We start from the raw sequence: 19,605 nt of genomic DNA, 5'->3' as shown, positions 1-19,605 counted from the left end.
CAGGGAAGGAAACAGAATTAGGACCAGGAAAGAAAGATAGGAAATAACTTGAATGGTGCAACAACAAAGAAGAAAAAATATTAGGAAATATTGGAGAGATAAGGAGAGGTATTGTCAAGGATGCTGAATGCTGGTCAGAGGTGAAAGTAATAGAGGAATGGGAAAAAATTCTAGAGTCTAGTAAGTCTTCTTGGAACTGAAAGCCAATAAATTGAAGACATCTCCAGGATGTGACAGATTTTGGAAAACCTTCGGAAAGCAATCATTTATTTACAAAAAGAAATACTTCGAATTAGTTTGAGCATGAAAACAAAATATTAAGAAGTCAAGGGCTTCCCTGGTGGCGCAGTGGTTGAGAATCTGCCTGCCAATGCAGAGGACATGGGTTCGAGCCCTGGTCTGGGAAGATGCCGCGGAGCGACTAGGCCCGTGAGCCACACTACTGAGCTGCGCGTCTGGAGCCTGTGCTCCGCAACAAGAGAGGCCGCGACAGTGAGAGGCCCGCGCACCATGATGAAGAGTGGCCCCCGCTCGCCGCAACTAGAGAAAGCCCTTGCACAGCAACGAAGACCCAACACAGCCAAAAATAAATAAATAAAATTTAAAAAAGAAAAGAAAAGAAAAGAAACTTGCTTAAAAAAAAAAAAAAAAGAAGTCAACACAGAGAAACAGTTGCTTACAATGGTGCAGTATTTGAAAACAAGCTTCTGGGGAATTTACCAGAGTGTGAAAGAGTTACGAAAACAGATCCACTCTGGCTTAGAGCCCTCTCAAGGGTGTGATGGGGCTGTAAGCATCTTCTCTGAGATAAACGTGAGATAATTTTCGGGAGAGAGCCTTACCATTTTTAGACACCTCTCCTCCTGGAGACAGAAGCTTTATGTGAGGCAGTGGGGTTATTTGAGGCAGTTATATGGTTAGAAGACTTTCCTATACACATATCCTTAAATGAGCTGTACCTTCCCCTTAACAGGAAAAGATCTCCTGTTGTCTTGCAAAGACCACAGCAGCTCTGTGATGGGACGGGCTCCCTAGTGGTGAGCTCTGGGGACCGCAGATATTTTCTTCTACAGTCAGTCTGCAGAGCTAAAGAGCAGAGGATGTGGCCAGGATAGGAGGAGGGGACTGTACATATGTGAGTGTACGTGTGTGTGTGTTTTCTCATTTCCGCTTCCCCTTTCAAGCTGGCAACAGCATTTTAATGAAGACAGAGAGAAAGATACAATATGCAATATGATACCTTCTCCCTTTCCTCACCTCCATCCCAGCCGGGAGGGGCTGTGCCCAGCTCTGAGAACTGCTTTGCCTCAAACTCAGCTCTTTACCAGCGAACAGGTGAGTACAACTTCCACCTCAATTTTAAGACTGTACTGATTTAGGATGGTGCTGGGAGATAGGAGGAAACAAGTCAGAGAAAAATCAGGCTGCGAAAAAAATGGAAATGTCAGGAGAAAAGCTCCCACATCCCTGACTTCAACCTTAAAAAATACATCACTGCGCCTCTTGGAACAAGGTCTCTTTATTTTTTTTTCCTTCCTATTATCAGAGAGGTACTCTTTCTAGGGTCACAGAACATGGGGTTCCTTCGACGGCCTGAATTAATATTTAGGAATTTTTCATCTTTCTCATCTGAGAAGTTCCTCTCTGTGTCTTGCTGTCCTCACTTTTGCTGCGTTTCAATCTGATTCTCACTTGGAAAAGTTCTCAAGGAGAAAAGTTTGTTAGCTTCATCTGGGTCCCATTCTAGCATCCATAACTCTGACTCTCGGGAATACCTAGCCAGAATGAATTTTGCTTTTTGTGGGTATGACCACTTTCTTCAAAAGCTGTAGAAGAAAGTTGTTGAGGAGATAACTATAGCAACATGTACTAGGGTGAAAGGGGAGGGAGAATTTATACAACTGGACGACACCGGGCCGAATTTACTGGAAGGCTCAAGATCAATAACCCCCTGTCAGGTTTAGTGTTCAAGCCGTACATCTCAGAGATGGATCGATGAATCTATTGACCGCTTAATGACCTGTGTAATCCTGAGGAGGGATGGGGTCTGCTCCTCCAACACACCTGGTCTCAGTGGTAGCCAGGCTGAGCATGTCACCACCTGCATGAGTTTGGGGGAAGGTAGAGGAGTGGAAAGATCCTCTACGCTGGGGTTTTCCCGTGCCCTCCTTGCTACTGAACCCACCAGTGGGTGGAGGAGCAGAGGTGTGTCCCCAGTGTAGAACAAGGACACGATGAAAGAGCCCCCCAGAATTGATAAGACCCCAAGTGTTTGGAAGAGATCCCCAGTGACTCTGTCTACCGCAAATAGCCCTAAATAGAGAGGCAAGGGAACTTTCTAGACAGTACACAACAGCGCCCAGGATAGGAGGTTGGAGGTTGCAGACTTTCGACCTGTGTGTCCAATCTTGAGTTATTAGGCTTGAGTGATTAGAGCTAAAGATCTGGTCTAATTTTCATGTAACTTGAAACATTATTAGGAATAAAGTAAGATAGGTTTATTATCTATCTCTGCTGAGACTATCAGAGATAACAAGCTAAAGCTATCACAAGAGAGATAGAAAGAGATCTTACAAATGATTTTTTCTTCATGTGCATCCCAAGGAAACTCTTTACAACCATACTAAAGACACTTTCTCATAACTCCTTTGCTCTGCTGAAACTTAGATGGAGTCCAGTGATTAAGCATAATGTAGTAGCCATGGAGACCCAATACCATCATTTGGTTAATGATTCATATTCTGTTAGAAAATGGAGAGGAAGTTTGGTCCCAGCCCAGGTCATGATTCACACAGTAAGAGGAAATGATCAGACATCTATCTCCACTTGATAACTGCCAACTGTTCTGTTTACAGCCTAAAAGACAAGACAAAGGTGGGTATTCCAGTACCCACAGTACTGTGTGCCCTGCCCACACACGGGCCTACTGCAAAAAGGCTTAAACACAGGTTTTGAGAAGAAGAAAAGAGGGTGTAGATATTGTGAAAGAAAAAGAGGGAAGAATAAACATGAGTATCGGAGGGACAGAGCTTCATTACCAAGGAAATGAGACTGAAGAATTAAAGATAGGAATTCACAGAACTAACTCAATGATCGAGAAGTCTGCTTATTCTCACTCCTGTTTCTAGACAGAACTACCTGTAAACCAGTCCAGGCAAACTGATGTCTCTTATTCTTGATGCCTTGATGATGAAAGAATCTAGTGTCTCCCAACATGGACAGCACGTGATCCCTTTTTTCCAAATGTACAACTTTAATATTTCCTGTAGGAGTTTACAAGGTTCCCATAAAACTCATCCACATCATGGAGGTAGAAGTGAGTAAGAAAGAGGAGAGAAAAAGAGGCTGTAGATGGTCTTTTTTCGGGATTTATTCAGCTAAACTTATTTGTGGGAGGGAGGAGATGAAAAGAGAGAGGAAACGAGTTACAAAAGTGAGTGGGCATTTTTCTTGGTATTATTTATCAAATAGCATCCCTCTTTTCTCCTCAAATCAATTGAACTGCTCCCTTAGACCACAAGAAGTCTCAGGATGCAAAAATGCTGCACTCAGGGTAATTTTTGTTCTGATGTTCTTCCAAATGGCAGTGACATGGGAGAGGGTTAGAGATTAGCAAGACATTGCCTATCTGTGAAGGAGTGTGAGAGCCTGTTGCAGGGGTTGGGGGTATGGAGAATGGGGGGCAGTCAACCTGGCTTGAGGTGGAGTTTGTCCTTGTTGAAAACCGAGAAATTGGCTGTCCTGGGATTTCCCACAACCCCTTGCAAGAGTGGTGATGTCTATCTTGTCTGTGACTGCAGAAAAGATGCATAAGTTGCGGAAGGTCTTACAGGCCCCATCATGGAAACTCCGTTTCCTTTTTCTCTCCTCCCACGCTTGTTTTCACTCTCAGTCCCAGTTCACAGGCACTGCTGGGGTATAGGCACAGTACAGCCAGAAGAGAAGAGAGGTCTGTCTGATACACATCCCGGGAGGAGGCCCAGCGTGCTCAAGAGAAACCTAAGGCTGGGTCTTGGAAACCAAGAGTGAGGAGGAAGGCTGTGTGATATAAAGGAAGAAAGCACACACCTGGGACTCAGAACTTGTGTGTGTCCTGTTGATAACAGTTAATATTCTATGTGACTTAAGATAAGCCTCTCTCTCTCTTTCTGTCTCTCTGTCTCTCTCTCTGTGTCAGTTTCCTTCACTGCAAAATGAGTGATCAGGATTAGATGATCTCTCTGATCGCTTTAGGCATTAAGTAAGAACAGAGGGCCTATTTACCGCTTAGTTTTTATCTCTTCTCGACAGCATCATCCTTCTTTCACCGTCTGGACTTGACACACTTCTGTACCCTGCTCTGCCCACTCCTTCTCCATCCTTCTTTCCTTATTCCTGAAAATGTTCCAACTTTAGTGAATGGCTTAGACTGAGGGGAAATTAATAACAATAATAACTATATTTATTAAGCACCTCCTTTATACATCAGGGACTTAGTATGCATTATCTGAGTTTTGATTTTGAAACCCCAATAACCCAACAAGTTTGGTACACTATCTGTTTTACATATGAAGAAACTCGGGTTTAGAGGGGATAAGGATGTCACTGAGGACACATGCGCAGTAAGTAGGCAGAACTGTGGTTTCAGACAAGCTTTACTCTGATTGCACAGCCCCACACTCCTTCTACAGTTTTCCTCCTCAAGAGTTGGCCATCCTTCCTAGACCCCTTCAGAGTATCCCCTTGGTGAGACATCTGTAACTAGAGCTCATATTTTAGATTGGTAGGCCCATATGGTTGCTAAGATATTAAAATACGCTCATATCAAATTATGATAAATATTCATCACTCCAAGACCACTGAGTGCCCATCACTAACCCAGCTACCCCAGCTCTTCCCACAAGACTCCCCAGATGGCACCAAAAACTCAGTGCCAAGCTAGCCACACACTTGAAGGACCCAGTCACAGGACTGGGACTGGTATGACCTCTGAGTTGCCTGTGCCGCTCCATAACCATTGCTAAATGTTCTGAATGCCACAACAGTCTACAAGTAATGTGAACTTCCAGGCAGACTCTCTCCTCTGAGCTAGAACCTAGTTGGGCCCTCCCTGGCTGCTAAACCACTCTAAGCTTGAGGAAGGCAAAACTGCCTCATAACCATCTAGTTGGAGTCAAGAAGGAAAACTACACTAATAACCAAACAAAGCAACTCTTCCCTTACTAAGATTGTCGCAAAGTCAAGCATAAATTACTTTTGATTTATCTGCCTCTTCTATACTAGACTATAAAATGGAGAGTTCATCTAGCATGTGAAATAGAGAATCTACTAACATAGTTTCTTCTTCCTTTATCCTAAATTACATTTATCAGTGACACCTGCATGGTGATCTTAGGTTATTCTCTTACTCCATTATTAGTGGAAAGATGATACAACTAGAGTCAGACTAATGTGAGTTTAAATCTCAGCACCATAAGATCCTAAATATATGACCTTGGACTAGTCACATATCTCTCTGAGCTTCAGATAACAATAATTAGCTCCAAGGAGACTGTTGGGATTAAGTGAAGTAGTTTGTGGGACAGTTTTTTTTTTTTTTTTTAGATATACTTGACAATGGGACAGTTTTATGGATAAATATAAGGAACTCTATACATCTCAGTTATTATGAGTACCTATTGCTTTGAATTGCCCATGTTTATATAAAGTGAATCTCTGACTACATTCCTTAGAAAAGAGCCTGGAAGTAAGTGATGTTCTCAGTGTAGTAATAATCACATACCCATAAAGGTTTTCTCTGCTAGTAAAGTTACTGCTTCTGCTGATGATTTTAGTTGGAAGATATTCCTTTCAAAGCTCTGAAACAACTCCCTAGTCTTTTTTTTTTTTAAACTAAATTTATTTTGTCTACTTAGTTTTGGCTGCGTTGGGTCTTTGTTGCTGCGTGCGGGCTTTCTCTAGTTGCAGTGAGCGGGGGCTACTCTTCTTTACGGTGCGCGGGCTTCTCATTGCGGTGGCTTCTCTTGTTACGGAGCACGGGCTCTAGGCGCTCGGGCTTCAGTAGTTGTGGCTCACAGGCTCAGTAGTTGTGGCTCGCGGGCTCTAGAGCGCAGGCTCCATAGTTGTGGCGCATGGGTTTAGTTGCTCCGTGGCATGTGGGATATGCCCTGACCAGGGATCAGACGTGTGTACCTTGCATTGGCAGGCGGATTCTTAACCACCACGCCACCAGGGAAGTCCCCAGCTCCCTAGTCTTAAACCATTAATGGTGATTCCTCTTGTCTAACTTCAATCATGGCTGCTGCAATTTCTGCTTTGAACTATAACATTCTCAGAAAAAGAGAATTCTCTCCTACTGTACTTGATTGTAGTCAGATTCCAGAGCACTCAACAGATTGTGGAGAAATATTTTGGGAGTAAATCCCTAGAAAAATGTAGGAAAGAAGAAAAGACAGAGGACTGAAAATGATAGCAGAGGGGGAAAGGAGGCTTTGGGGTGGTTCAGGCAAGTAGAAACAGAACCAGCGTGGCATTCGTGTTGTTGTTTTTTTGGGGGTGGGGAGGTGCTTAGTGGGAATGTCAGAGAAAATATATCAGCAGGCATCAGACTTTCATCCCCACAGAAGATAGACTAAATGTAATATTATAATCTAAACCAGCATCAAGAAAAATGGTACTCAGATTCCAGAAGGAACTTTTGACCAGGGAATAAAAACCTACAATGAAAAATTCTGGAAAATATTTTTTTTTAGGACAAGAGAAGTTGGTAGTTTCAGCTTATAAGTTCAGTCAGATTTGTGTGGCCCTATGTTCTATCAATAAAGGGGTGGCGTGACTATGCCCCAGGCCTTTTTCCTCTTCATTAGAAGGTATCCAAAATACATGCATTAGGATTTGAGACCATGTGGAAAGTCGGGAACCCCTGGCCTATGATACACACTAGAGGGGGTTAATATTTCAGCAGCAGCATGACTCTTGGTCCTCTGCAGGTACAGTATCTACTGAGCCCCTTCTGTTGCAATGTACCATGCACTACCCTGAGGCAGGATTTAGGGGACAGGTTACAAGCAATGGTGGGTAACGGCCGGAAAGGTAAGCCACTTACGACTTGTTGAATGTGGTCTAGGCGCACGTGCTGGGTGCTAGTGGTGGGCAAGAGAACGGAGATGACTTGAGGAGCCCTTCAAAATGTAGAATGTGTTTGGGTAGAGAGGAAGGTGGCTGAAACTGGGTAAGCTAAAGCAAAGAAGCAGAAAAGTTCAAGAAGTGCTGGGGGTCCTTGAGCTCTCCTGACTGAATCACACTCCTTGGGCTCCTTCTCAGCCTCCCTCATCCAGGCTCACCACCTTCCTGGGTCACTGAAGGTTTTAAGTCCAAGAACCTCATAAGTCAGTGTTAATTTGAAAGGGAATTTGTTAAGTGGCAAGTAACTCCAGAGGCCACTGGGCCGTTTCCTAATTCTTACAGGAAGAACTACACAAATGCATTTTTTATACAGGTATTATTCCTACAAATATTTCAGACTCAATTGGAATAAATTCATAAACAATGATATTAGAGGCGAACTTTTACAACATTGAGTCCCACCAATTCATTTTCTAGAGGTTGAAGTCAATGCCCAAATAGAAAACCTAATTGACTTGCCAGAAGTCAGTTAATTGGACAGAAAGTCTAGAAGAACGCCCAAGACTCCTGACTCCCATCAGTGCTCTTTTCACGGCACCAAACTCCATTGTACCTCCAGGTGTGTGTTTTTTGTATGACTCGTTTGGAGGAAATCTCTCCATGCCCTCTGTCTGTCACAAGGACCCTCCATGCTCTCAAAGGTGCCATCTTGACAGCTGTGTGCATCCGTCCTTCAGTTCTTTCTAACACTCTCACTGCCGACGTGCGTGTCTGATAATCACGTGCCGCTTCCTCCAGATTTCCACAGAGAACACCCGGTTTCTCATCTCCAAGCAGCACAGCTGTTACCGCTAACCAGACAATTCTATTTCTCCCAGCCTCCAAATCCTGCTGTACTTACAGTGTTCCCCCATAATGCCCTGTGAACAGGTCTCTATAACCCCCGTGTGGCAGAGATTGGGGAAAATCAGTTAGATTCTGTTTTAGGCCTCAGGGACATAGCAGTGAACAACCCAGACAAAAATCTCTGTCCTTGTGGAGCTTCTATTTTAATCAGAAGAATAAACAATAAATTGCATTAACAAATAAAACATAAAGTATGTTAGTGATAAGAACAATGAAGAAGAAAGTCAAGCAGGGAAGGAGCTCAGTGGAAGCGCCTATCATCTGGAGGCTGTGGAAGCCAGGCCTGGCTTCACGGAGAAACTGGTTAAGAGTTGGGCTTTCAGGTTAAGGGTGCCAAAGGCTGGGAGGGAAGAAGAGGGAGGGGAAAAACACGGGGAAAGCCTAGGGTTGAACGGGGGATAAGCATTTTCAGGGGGCAGAGGGGAAATGAGCCTGTGTGAGTCTGGCGTATTTTCAAAGATGTAGGAGGAGTGTGGGACAGATTCACATCACAGAGGATGCTGAAACCAAAGTAGAGGCCTCCATCACTCATCTCAATTAGTGAGATTCTGACACTGTGCTAGGCTGTAACATCCTCATTGAGAAACTGAGCCCAGAGAAAGGGATTGAATTCGCCAGGGCTGTACCATTAGTAAGTGGCAGAATAAAGTGTGGGAGTTGAAGGTTCCTTCCTTCTTTCCTTCTTTTTCTCCTTCCTCCCCTTCTTCCTTTCCTCCTTCCTTCCCTTCTTCCTGCCTTCTTCTCTCCCTCCCTCCCTCCCTTCCTTTCTGAATTCCTTTTAAATTCCCCTGATCACCAAATTAGTTCTTCTTGTGACCTGAAGATTTCTTGTGATTTAGGTGAGATTCATTTGCTCTGGAAATTAAAGACAATAGGCAAGTTAGCCTTTGATATTTTCTTCTCCGGACTGACTGACACCAACATATTAAATATTTTGGATGGAGGTGCAGTACTAGGTAAATGCACACTAACAAGGCTTTTTAGACTCTTTCCCTAAATTCTTCATAGTGGCAGTTTCGTCCTCATGTTATCACCTCATAACAGCTCTGGCCAAAGGACAACAAATTCTCTCTGCTACCCCTCTTTGTGGCTTCACTATACACCACAGACTCCATTCAGTTGTTTAATTTCCCCTTAAAGGCACAGGCAGTGGAGAAAGGGCCGGGTGTCCAGGGTTAATAAAGTTTCATAGTGCCAACTGCTATCTCTCCTTGGGGGAGAGACATGCCTTAGGCTGGACCTGCAGTAAAAGAATTTAGATCAGACGGCAGTAATTATGTACTATTTTTCTCTGGATATGTTTTGTCTGTCACAAGCAGAAACGTCCAAAAGAATTTTATTGCCCTAGGAATGCATTTTATGTTCAGGACTTTCTTTTCAAAAATAGGTATTTTAGTGCCTACATTGTTGAATGCTTCACTGATGATTTTGTTTTTAAGTGTCTGAGAAGCAGAAGTCTCTGGAAACTGGCACTCTTCTTATTTATTTCCCCCTTTTATTTTTCCTTACTCCAGCAGTTAAAGGTGTAGCCATGAGGATGAAGCGTTTATGGCAGCTCCAGTGACAAGGGCTGGTCCCACCTCCACCTGTTCACTGTGAGGACTGTGAGTGCAGCTGGTGGGGAAGAGGCAGGAGGACAGAGTATAAGCCAATGACTGTACATTAGCCTCAAGTCTTTTTAAGCTCTATTTGGATAATCGAATGATTCATCCTCTCTGTCTTCCTCTTTGAATAAGTGGCTCGTGCCATCAGAATATATCTCTTGGAAGAATACAGAGGTGTTGATTAGGCAGTGTTAAATGAAGTATTAGCACACTGATGAACTGGACAAGTAACTCAGAGCCATGGAGAAACCCAAGCTGATGAATTAGAAAGTGATGATCCTGAAAGTGGTAACTGCTAATTGCTTCAGGCAATGTCTCCTTGTTGTTTTTATTATGGGGTTCTCCCCACCCTCCTCCCTACTGCCCCCAGAGAAATCCTGCGCTAGATAGGAAACAAAACAAGCCCAGAATGACTGTAGTTAGACTGACATCCTGGTTGTGAGACCTTAGAAAATCCGTTTAACCTTTGAGATCTGAGACTTCATGTATCTTTATGAGGATCAAATAAAGTAAAATTTACACATTGCAAATTTAAAGATATTTTAATTACAATGGAAGATTCTGGGAGACAAAATTCTTAAGAACTAAAGAAAATGTTTTCTAATACAGCATTTCACCTATCATGAGAAGTAGCAACTCTCAAGTCAGAAGCGCTTTCTCAGTGTCCCTTAAATCATGTGATATTTCCAGTTTCCAAACTTGGAAGACCTGGTGTTTAGATTGCTCAGCGCATTCCTTTCTTTGGAAGATGGAGGAGGAACCAGACATCTCCTCCCTCCTCCGGAACGGGCAGAGGGTTACGCTCCTTTCTGCAGAGCTGGGAAGTTGTGGGGACAGCCCTGGGAGTGGTGATTACTGACCAGAGGATGAGGCAGCAGCACTGTGTTCCAACTCACAGGACAGCATCCCTGTGGCGGGAGGCCCTGAAGTCTGAACCAGCGCCATGGAGGGCTCTGTGCTGAGCCCCACATCCTGGGAGAGGCGACGGGCCTGGCTCCGACAGAGCCGGCACTGGCAGACCCAGGTCCTGGAAGAGGAGGCTGCCGCAGCCCTGCAGGGTGTCCCAGATCCCGAGCCTTCTGGCCTGGATGATGTTTTCCAGGAAGGTAAGAGGCCATTAGACATCAAACAGACTTGCACGTTCTCTTGTGATATGGAAAACGTGCCAGATGCCCAGGTCTGCAGTGCGGGCAGCGGGTCCTGGGTTTAGGCTAGCCCCCACCACCACCACCACCACCACCACGAGGCTTATTTTGACTGGGTTAAATGAGTTTAAGGGAAGATGAGTATAGTAATATGAGGCATGAATTATGTGAGAAAGAAACAGCGTAAGATTAGGAAAAAGGAAGAGGCACACTTTTGCCTCGTCCTGAGCAGCTATCTGTGAGGATCCGAGGCCAGGGTTCTCTATGAATGTTTGGAGTGTTTCTGTGTCTGTGTAACAAGGTTACACGCAATCTGGGTGCCTGGACTCTGGCTGCAACTCAGCTGTGTGACGTGACCTTTGGCAAGTCACTCACCGCTCTAGGACATGCTTGTCTAATTGAAGTATTAGTACCTGAAATAGTAATAGTACCTTTCCCACATGACTCTCAGAGCTTCTTTTAGGTTCCAATGACGCTGCAGACATAAGAGTAAAAAGTAAAAAATAAATTTAAAAATAAATCTTATGTAAGTGAACCTACCCTCGCTTATTTGGTAGGAAACAAAAAGCACAAACGCAAAATTGTGCTTTTTATTTTCTTTTTTTCTTTTCCTTTTTTTTTGAAGAGAAGGATCTATTCCTGTTCCCAAACCTTGGGGTATTTTCCAAGTTTCTGGGAGAAAGGGGGCACAGAGGCAGAGAGAGAAGAAATATCCGTTATTTATTTATTTTTTTTTTCGGTACGCGGGCCTCTCACTGCTGTGGCCTCTCCCGTTGTGGAGCACAGGCTCCGGACGCGCAGGCTCAGCGGCCATGGCTCACGGGCCCAGCTGCTCTGCGGCATGTGGGATCTTCCCGGACCGGGGCACGAACCCATGTCCCCTGCATCGGCAGGCGGACTCTCAACCACTGCGCTACCAGGGAAGCCCTATCCACTATTTTTATACACGGGTATATTCCTCTTTTCTCTTAAAGAAAAGTTTTATGGGAACAAAAAGGAGTCATGAGGTGGCTTATATAATGATGTTTGTGGAATGGGGTGAATTTCAGGGAGGAAACGTGATTTCCTTCAGTTTCCACGGCGATCTGATGTCTGGCTTTTCTAGGGAATCCAATCAACAAGATTGAAGACTGGCTGCAGGATTGTGGGTAAGTGCTGGCGAGGCAGCTGGACTGAGCGTGGTTGATGGTTGGGTGTGTTAACAGGCTCTGACTCTTGAGAACTCAGAGCGCAGGGACATGAATTTTAATTGGGCGTAATGATTAGAAGTGAGGTTGAAATAAGGGAGAGGGGATTGTAAAGATTTGGGGTGGGTGTGGGGATTGGTGCTATGAATCAAGTGCATCTCTGGGCTGAGACTAAGTTAGGGTGAGGATCTGGAAGTACAGGCTGGACCTGGTCTAAAACTAAGAAGGATGGAAATGGGTAGCCACAGGGGAGAGCTGGGCTAAATTCCAGATTCCTGCTCCATTGCTTTTCCCTTCAGACTGGAGTTTTACACTGTGTAACAAAAGAGGACTTAGAAACCTAATTGTTCTTATGGTCAGAGTATTTCTTCATTATGAATCATTATGTTGTTTATTTCTATTGAAGAACACACGAAGAGGGGCTAAGGGTTTACCCCAGTCATTCAAAGCAGTGATGAATTGGAGCAGGTACTTCAAGGCAAAATGTAGTACCTCTTTCCTGAGAAACACTTTAAAATTTGAAACCCTACACGCCCTCTGCCTGTACCATTTTAGGTTCAGTCTACCCAGACCCGGAGGGAAAGCTTCTGTGACCTATTTAAGTGTGATCATTTGTGTGATAATGAATTCTCAGAACTTATAACTCCCTCCTACTCTTTATTTCCTCTTCAGAAATGTTTCAAGCTGTATATAGCCTTTCATCTAAACTTGTTTATTAACATATGAATAAACCCATCCTGGCTTATTTGGTAGGAAATAAATAACACTGTATAATCCAAGGTTGTTTATTTTAACTCTGCCCTGGGAGGTAAGGCAAGGAAGAATTTATTTTGTGTTTTTGTTGTGTACAAAACATGTTGTCTTTATTGTCATAATCTGGTTCAGAATTTCAAAGTTTATTAAGGGTAATCAAAATATAGGGAAGTGAATGGATGGTGGTAGTGTTTGCAGGTTTGGGTGTGTGAGAACTGTCCTAGGATTTAAAATGCTTCTCCAGATACGTACAGGAGAACCAGTGGGCTCAGTTACTGTCTTTATCCCATTAACTATTCTTCAGTCTTATCAATTCAAGTCAATAATTAATTACTGACCGTGCGTTTGCTAACTGTCTGATTGTCTAAATGGCCTAGAGGGGTGCCAAGTAGTTTAAAATATGCTCCTTGACCACAAACATACTACATTCTAGTTGAAAAGAATAAATTCCCAGAAATACAAGATTGTAAATTCCAGAAATCACCTTTCCCTACCTATATTCTACCAGGATAAACCCTGAACCAAAATTTATGATGAAAATGTAGTCTGGTGAGTGGAAAGGCTCCAAGATTTGAGCCTAATTCTTGTGCTAAGCATCTGTATAACCAGCTGTAAGCAAACAACTGAAATTCTATCTCAGACTCCTCTTCTGTAAAGTGGAGAGCTAGAATAATAAAGTTCCAAAAGATTCTTGTGAGATTTAAATGATCTATGTGTACAAGTGCTTTATACTTTGTAGTAGTATGTGAGTGGTGAGTGTCAGGGAGGAAAGAATTTTCCTCTACCCGTCTTTCTAGGTCCTTCTTTAATTCTTTAATCTGAGAATTAAATTGACATGAGACAGATTAACAGGAGAAAATCAAACAAAAGTTTAAACATGTATACATGGGAGACACCCCGGAGAACTGAGTAACTCACCAAAATGGTGAAACCCTCCCCTTAAATACCATCCTCAGCTAAAGACAAAAGATGATATTGGGGATAGTGGTTTGGGACTTCAAAGGGGAGGAAGGCAATTGACACGGAGATGGAAAAGCAAATGTTTGGTAAACAAACATTTACTGGACTATGTAAAGACAATGGGATACTAAGCAGACTCTGATTTCCAACACACCTAGTTCATATTCTCTAGTGAGATCTCTATTCCTGTTACAGTCCCTCTATCCAAATTCTTTAGGCAGCTAAGGCAGAAGGTCAAAGTTTCTTCCTGAGTCTTTTGAGCCTTGGTTGTCTTCAGCTTGAAATAGTCCACATGCCAAAGAGACATTTCAGGGTGGCAAATTTTGCTCCCCTACATGAAGTTTATAAAGATGAGTTTTACGCTACTTTAAAATTTCACAAAATAAGTCCATCTATCTATTTACCTGGCATCTATCTGTATCCTTTTATTTATCGGAAAAGTGTGTCCAGATAGGATGCGTATCAACTTTAGGACAGTGATTACCTCTAGGAAGGAAGAAAGTTAGGAAGGAATGGGAGTAAAACTTCTCCTGAAAATATCTAACTATCTGAGGGCCAGTTCTGTCAGTTTTCCCAGAGCGCAAAAGTGCCTTCTCCTGATCTTTGCCCTGAAATTCCTTCAAGGTGTATTGTAGGTCAGCGATTGCAGTGGCTAATGACTTGATTCTTGTAGAACTGGATGGTGGGCAACATTCTTCATTTTACAATCCCTTCCCTTTCAGTCTTCATTTCGACCAAGCTTTGAGAGGCATTTCATGACCAGTTTGTCCCATGGCACTAGGAATGCTTATTCCCAGGTCAGGTGAGGACTTCTTTGATAGGCCACTCAATGTACTATTACTGGACCAGGCCTTGTTAACAGTAGCCGAAAGCCTCTGGACCACCTGTCTTACTGGTCTGTTATGGTCCAGGAAATTGTTTCCTCTTGCTGTTTCTTCCTATATCTAGACTTACACTATCACTGATCTTATAGAACTACATATTTGATCAATCTTTTCAAGTCACCTAATCATCATTAATTTGATCTGAAGCTCAGTCACACATACGGTAATGCAAGAAAAAATAATCTTTAAAAATAAGGTTACAAGTAATGTAGCTAGTAACATTAATAGGTCATAAGTAAGTATTGAAGCTAAGAAATTCTATTAGGTGCTGCCCTGTATCTCCCCAGGTCATCTGACCAGTCTGTTCTGCACCAGTCCCTATCTTTAAGGGAAATGACATATTGGAATTGTACATAAAGTTCACCAAAGATGTCTGCACGTACAAGGCGAGAGGTGGGTCATCACGACCCCATACGTAGGATTGAGAAAGAAATATCATCTAGGGCATTACATGGCTGGTGCCAGAAGAAGAAAAAATTGATCTCTACGGTCGAGCAGATATTTCTGCCATTGCAGAGGTCTGGTTAATGCATAATGCAGGTGTACAGTGCACACCAGAGGGGAGGAAGGAGGCCAAAATGGGCAGAAAAAAGATTTGTTTAAATTTTTGTCTTGCCTTAAAATGAATTTTTATTTCATCAGTCTCTGCAGGCAAAATCTATGGAAATTTCTGGAAGAAGCTAAAAATAGCTACATGCTTCTTCTCACAGTCCAATCCTCCTCCCTACTCTTTGTTTATGAATGGGGTATACAGGAAGAGCAGTAGCTTGGCTCTTCTATGTCAGACTTGAAATGATGCTAAGGGACCTTTCAGCGCAAATGCGGAGAGGAGCAGCTGTGGATCTAGTCTCTAGTCATTGATTTTATGTCCTAAGCGATAACTCATGAAAGGCCTGGGACTTGGATGAGGGACATGAAATTTCAAACCACCATGCTCAGAGGAGCTGAGCATGGATCAACAGATCCAGGCCTATGTCCATACTTCTGTGGTGTATTCCACATACACACAGAAAAGCATACCATCACAAGGGTCAGCCTGAGCTGGTCCTCATATAGAGACTATGGACATGCCTGGTAGGGCACAGCTAGAAAACAGAAATGAAAGATGCACACCCAACAAATATTGTGTTACTAAATTTTGCTTTGGGCAAATAAGGAATTTTATCAGTGGTATTTTTTAATGTAAATTTTATTGAAGTATAGCATACATATCAGTAGCATTTTTCTTTTTAATATAAATTGTCGTGCAACTCAATGGATGTAAATTGCAGCTATGCTAGATGAATAAATTCTAGCGACCTGCTGTACAACATAGTGCCTATAGCTAACAATATGGTATTGTGCACTTCAAAATTTGTTAAGAGGGTAAATCTCATATTAAGTGTTCTTACTTCCAAAAAAAAAAAAAAATCAAAGGGAAATAAGGATACTCTGGGAGTTGTTGGACGTGTCTGTTAGTTCGATGGGTGATGGATGGTATCACAAGTGTTTACCTATGTCCAAGCTCATCAAGTTGCACACATTAAATATGTGCAGCTCCTTGTGTATCAATTATACCTAAATAAAGCTGTATGTAAATATAAATATACATATGTATACATATAAATATAAAATAATAGCAATATAAATTGTGTTGAAGTATAAAGTGTTTACTGAAAAATAAACGAGTCTTAAATATACGGTTCAATGAATTTTCTCAAAGGGAATATAGTGATGAAATCTGAAATAGAACATCACCAGCACTCCAGAAGCTCCTTCTGTCCCCTTCTGTTCACTGCCCTGCTTCCAAGGGTAACCAGTACCCTGACTTGTAGCATCAAAGATAAATTTTGTACTTTTTAAACTTTATATAAATAGAACCATACAATATGCACTGTTTTATGTGTCTTTTTTTTTGTTCAGCATTATGTTTGTGATGTTCATCCATGTGTTTGCATCCAGCAATAGCTCATTCTTTTCCATTGTTGTGTAGCATTGTCTATTGATCATGCAATTTCTTCGTTTTACCATAACTAGAGATTTGGAGGTCTGCCCATTCTGAGTTATTATAAACATTGTTTCTTTTGGTGAACGTATACAGGCATTGCGTACCTAGAAGTGTAACAGTAGTGCGTTTTATTGTAGTTATAGTAATTGTAGGCTTTAGTAGTTGCATTACTGTGTAGCTACAGCACAAGCATTAAATGCAACAGTAGATCTCAGCATTCTAGTAGTTGACTATATTGTTATCATAATGTGTTTTAATAGTAATAGGAAATATTAATTTATACTAGTATTTGTCATGTTATATATACACTGACACGTTTGTAGTATTATAATATATATCTTTATGTAATTATATATTAGGAAGAGAAGTATGTATTTGTAGTTCTAGTTGTGTTTATTAGTTACCCGTTCTTAATTACCTTGAGTATCATTCCACATTTTATAGCATATATTGACGTACAGTTTTTCTCATGAGGACATGTAAAAATCCAGATTTTAGACAATATTGTTGATTTTTTCATTATTGAAAGGAAAGTACCAGCAAAAGATGTCTATATATGTAGGGATTTATTTTGTAAAATTAAACACAGCTCGTTCTACAGACGTTGAGTCTGTAAGCCCATTTTCATTAATAAACATTTCGTGAACTGATACTCCAATAGCCTGAGAGGTGCCTAGATCTCTGGAGACTGATAAAGGAGAAGGCTCGTTTAAGACCAGCTCCAATGGATGCTCTCCAGGCAGTTTCCCTGTTAACTCACTTGAACAACTCTTCTCTATTCCAGCCTCCATTTGAGATTACATTCAAAGCATCATGTGCAACTTCCATTTTTGAAACTTTCAGGAAAGCCAACTATAAAACTCACAACATGTCGGTGTTTGAAGTGAACTTAGATAATGATAATATCTAGGCATCTAAATCCCCTTACTTAATATTTGGGAACATAGCAGCAGCCAGGAGCCAGGACTGGAGTCCAGGTGCTCCAGTCCCTGTTCAAAGCTTTTTCACAGACAACTGCAGTCACCCGTTTGAGACAGCGAATTTCTTCCTCATTTAAGTTGTTTCTCACTACCATGTATGCTGAATTCCAATTGTTCTTCCTGTGGAGACAGTAAATGTTTGATAAGCCCATATCTCAAAATGTAGAAATGTAATCTCTAACCAAGATGCCGTTCCTGCTGCTTCCTGAAAGATGTGATATTCAGCGACAATGGGGCTCAAAGAAAAGGAAGGAGGTGTAGGTAGATAAGATGACCTCCTAAGAGTTTTTTCTTAGTTTCAATATTTGTATTTCTGATGGAAAGTTTATGGCATCCAGACCCCTGCTTCTGTAAATATATTTCTCCAGTTTTGCTTCCGTATCTTTCCTATTTCCTAGCTACTGAAGAATCATTGCTAAACTGACTTGGGACACTGTTTACAGCACAATGGCAGCACAATCTAAAATACAGCACCTTGGCAGTTTATGAAGTTTTATGTATATATATATATATGTGTGTGTGTGTGTGTATCATACTGATAATTTCCTTGGGATGTAAAATTATTTTATGTAAGAAATTGTGTTGTGTGTCTCTGTGTTGGCAAGATCTCTAACAACTCTCAAATCCATTATCTAACAAATCTCAAATCCATTATTCCTGCTTTAACTAATTCTATTTATTATTAATTAGGATGAAAATGAATAAATGTGATGAACAAAAAAAATAAATAAAATAAAATAAAATAAAATACAGCACCTTCTGACTACCTCTATGGATTTGTCAGTCAAATCATCACTCTCCATTTTCTTCAACATAAAAGCAATTTAAATACTACTGACTCTCATTGGAAAATTACGTGAACTTGTGGGAAATATTTGAAGAAAAGCCCTTTCGAAAATGTAGTGATTTAAACCTATGAGATTCTTTTTGGTTTTTAGATACTTTGAAGAAGGGTTTTTTGAGGAAGCAGGACAGCCGATCCACAACGGTAAGCAGAGGCTCTGTTCTTTCTCCTCTTGTTCCTCTACCTTAGACAGTGACACGGCTGTGTGTGTGTGTGTGTGTGTGTGTGGATGTAGAGAACAAACGTATGGACACCAAGGGGGAAAAGTGACGGGGGTGTGGTGGTGGGATGAATTGGGAGATTGGGATTGACATATATACACTAATATGTATTAAATGGATAACTAATAAGAACTTGCTATATAAAAAAATAAATAAAATAAAATTCAAAATAAAATAAAATGTGTGTCTATATATGTATGTGTATGTGTGAGTGCATACCCCCATGTGCCAATTCTTTGGCAGAAGATTGTGTACATGACTATGTGATATAGGGGACAGGTTAATTATAGGTGAGTTTTTACGTGATTTTTTAAATCAAAACATGAATGTGACTTCTGAGTTAGTATCTGTGTGGCTGGGGTAGTTTTTCAAACTTGTGGATGTATGATGTAATTGTGTGGTTGTAGATGTGTATACTAATGTGTGATTGTGTGTGTGCGTGTGAGTCCAAGCCTGATTTTCTGCAGCCTTTGCCTTATTATCTGACAGGGTGCCCCAGCCATGGAACCAGCTTTGAAGATGACTTGACCCTCGGAGCAGAAGGTAAGTGGCGCAGCTCTCTGAGGTTGGAATTGAGGAAGAGGCCATCTACTGGATGAATTAAGGATAGAATGGAAGGGGAGAACTGCAGAAAGAAGCAGCCCATCCCTGGAGTCTTATCTGCAGGGAAAGAGCCATCTCGTATGATCTAATGGAAAACTCAGAAGGTGTCACATGCCCAGAAATACTTCCTCACCAGCCTATCAAGACATCTACTGGTCCATCATTGGAGCTTTCCTTTGGCCCCTGAATATATAAAATCACCATAAAAGTGGCTGCCCAGACATCTTTGAGATGGTTTTCTGTATAGGAAGCCCCAGGCAGTCTGAGTACTGGGCGTAAGAGAGAGACTCCATTGGAGGAAAATAAGGGCTGGGATAAAGGATGGAGGTACCGCAACCTACCAGTGTCTTCTGGGACCCGTAGAGACTCACGTGGTGAGGCAGGAACACTAGCCTGGGTGCCTGAATGACTCTGTCCTCCTCAGGAC

The 19,605-nt window shown here is 41.9% G+C and overlaps 1 protein-coding gene across 1 annotated transcript in view; it reads left to right on the top strand.

Moving 5' to 3' along the window:
* The first annotated feature begins 1,176 nt into the window (after positions 1-1,176).
* Positions 1,177-19,605, top strand: part of TESPA1 (thymocyte expressed, positive selection associated 1) — a 39,880-nt gene continuing 21,451 nt past the window's right edge. The window contains exons 1-5 of the mRNA XM_033436107.2: positions 1,177-1,335; positions 10,513-10,720; positions 11,865-11,907; positions 18,449-18,498; positions 19,065-19,118. Coding sequence (XP_033291998.1) covers positions 10,558-10,720; positions 11,865-11,907; positions 18,449-18,498; positions 19,065-19,118 — 310 coding nt within the window. The 5' untranslated portion in view covers positions 1,177-1,335; positions 10,513-10,557. The remainder of the gene's footprint in view (positions 1,336-10,512; positions 10,721-11,864; positions 11,908-18,448; positions 18,499-19,064; positions 19,119-19,605) is intronic.

The sequence above is a fragment of the Orcinus orca genome, chromosome 11 (assembly GCF_937001465.1).
Source record: "Orcinus orca chromosome 11, mOrcOrc1.1, whole genome shotgun sequence".
NCBI classification, from domain to species: Eukaryota; Metazoa; Chordata; class Mammalia; order Artiodactyla; family Delphinidae; genus Orcinus; species Orcinus orca.
This window is presented reverse-complemented; position numbering and strand designations above follow the sequence as displayed.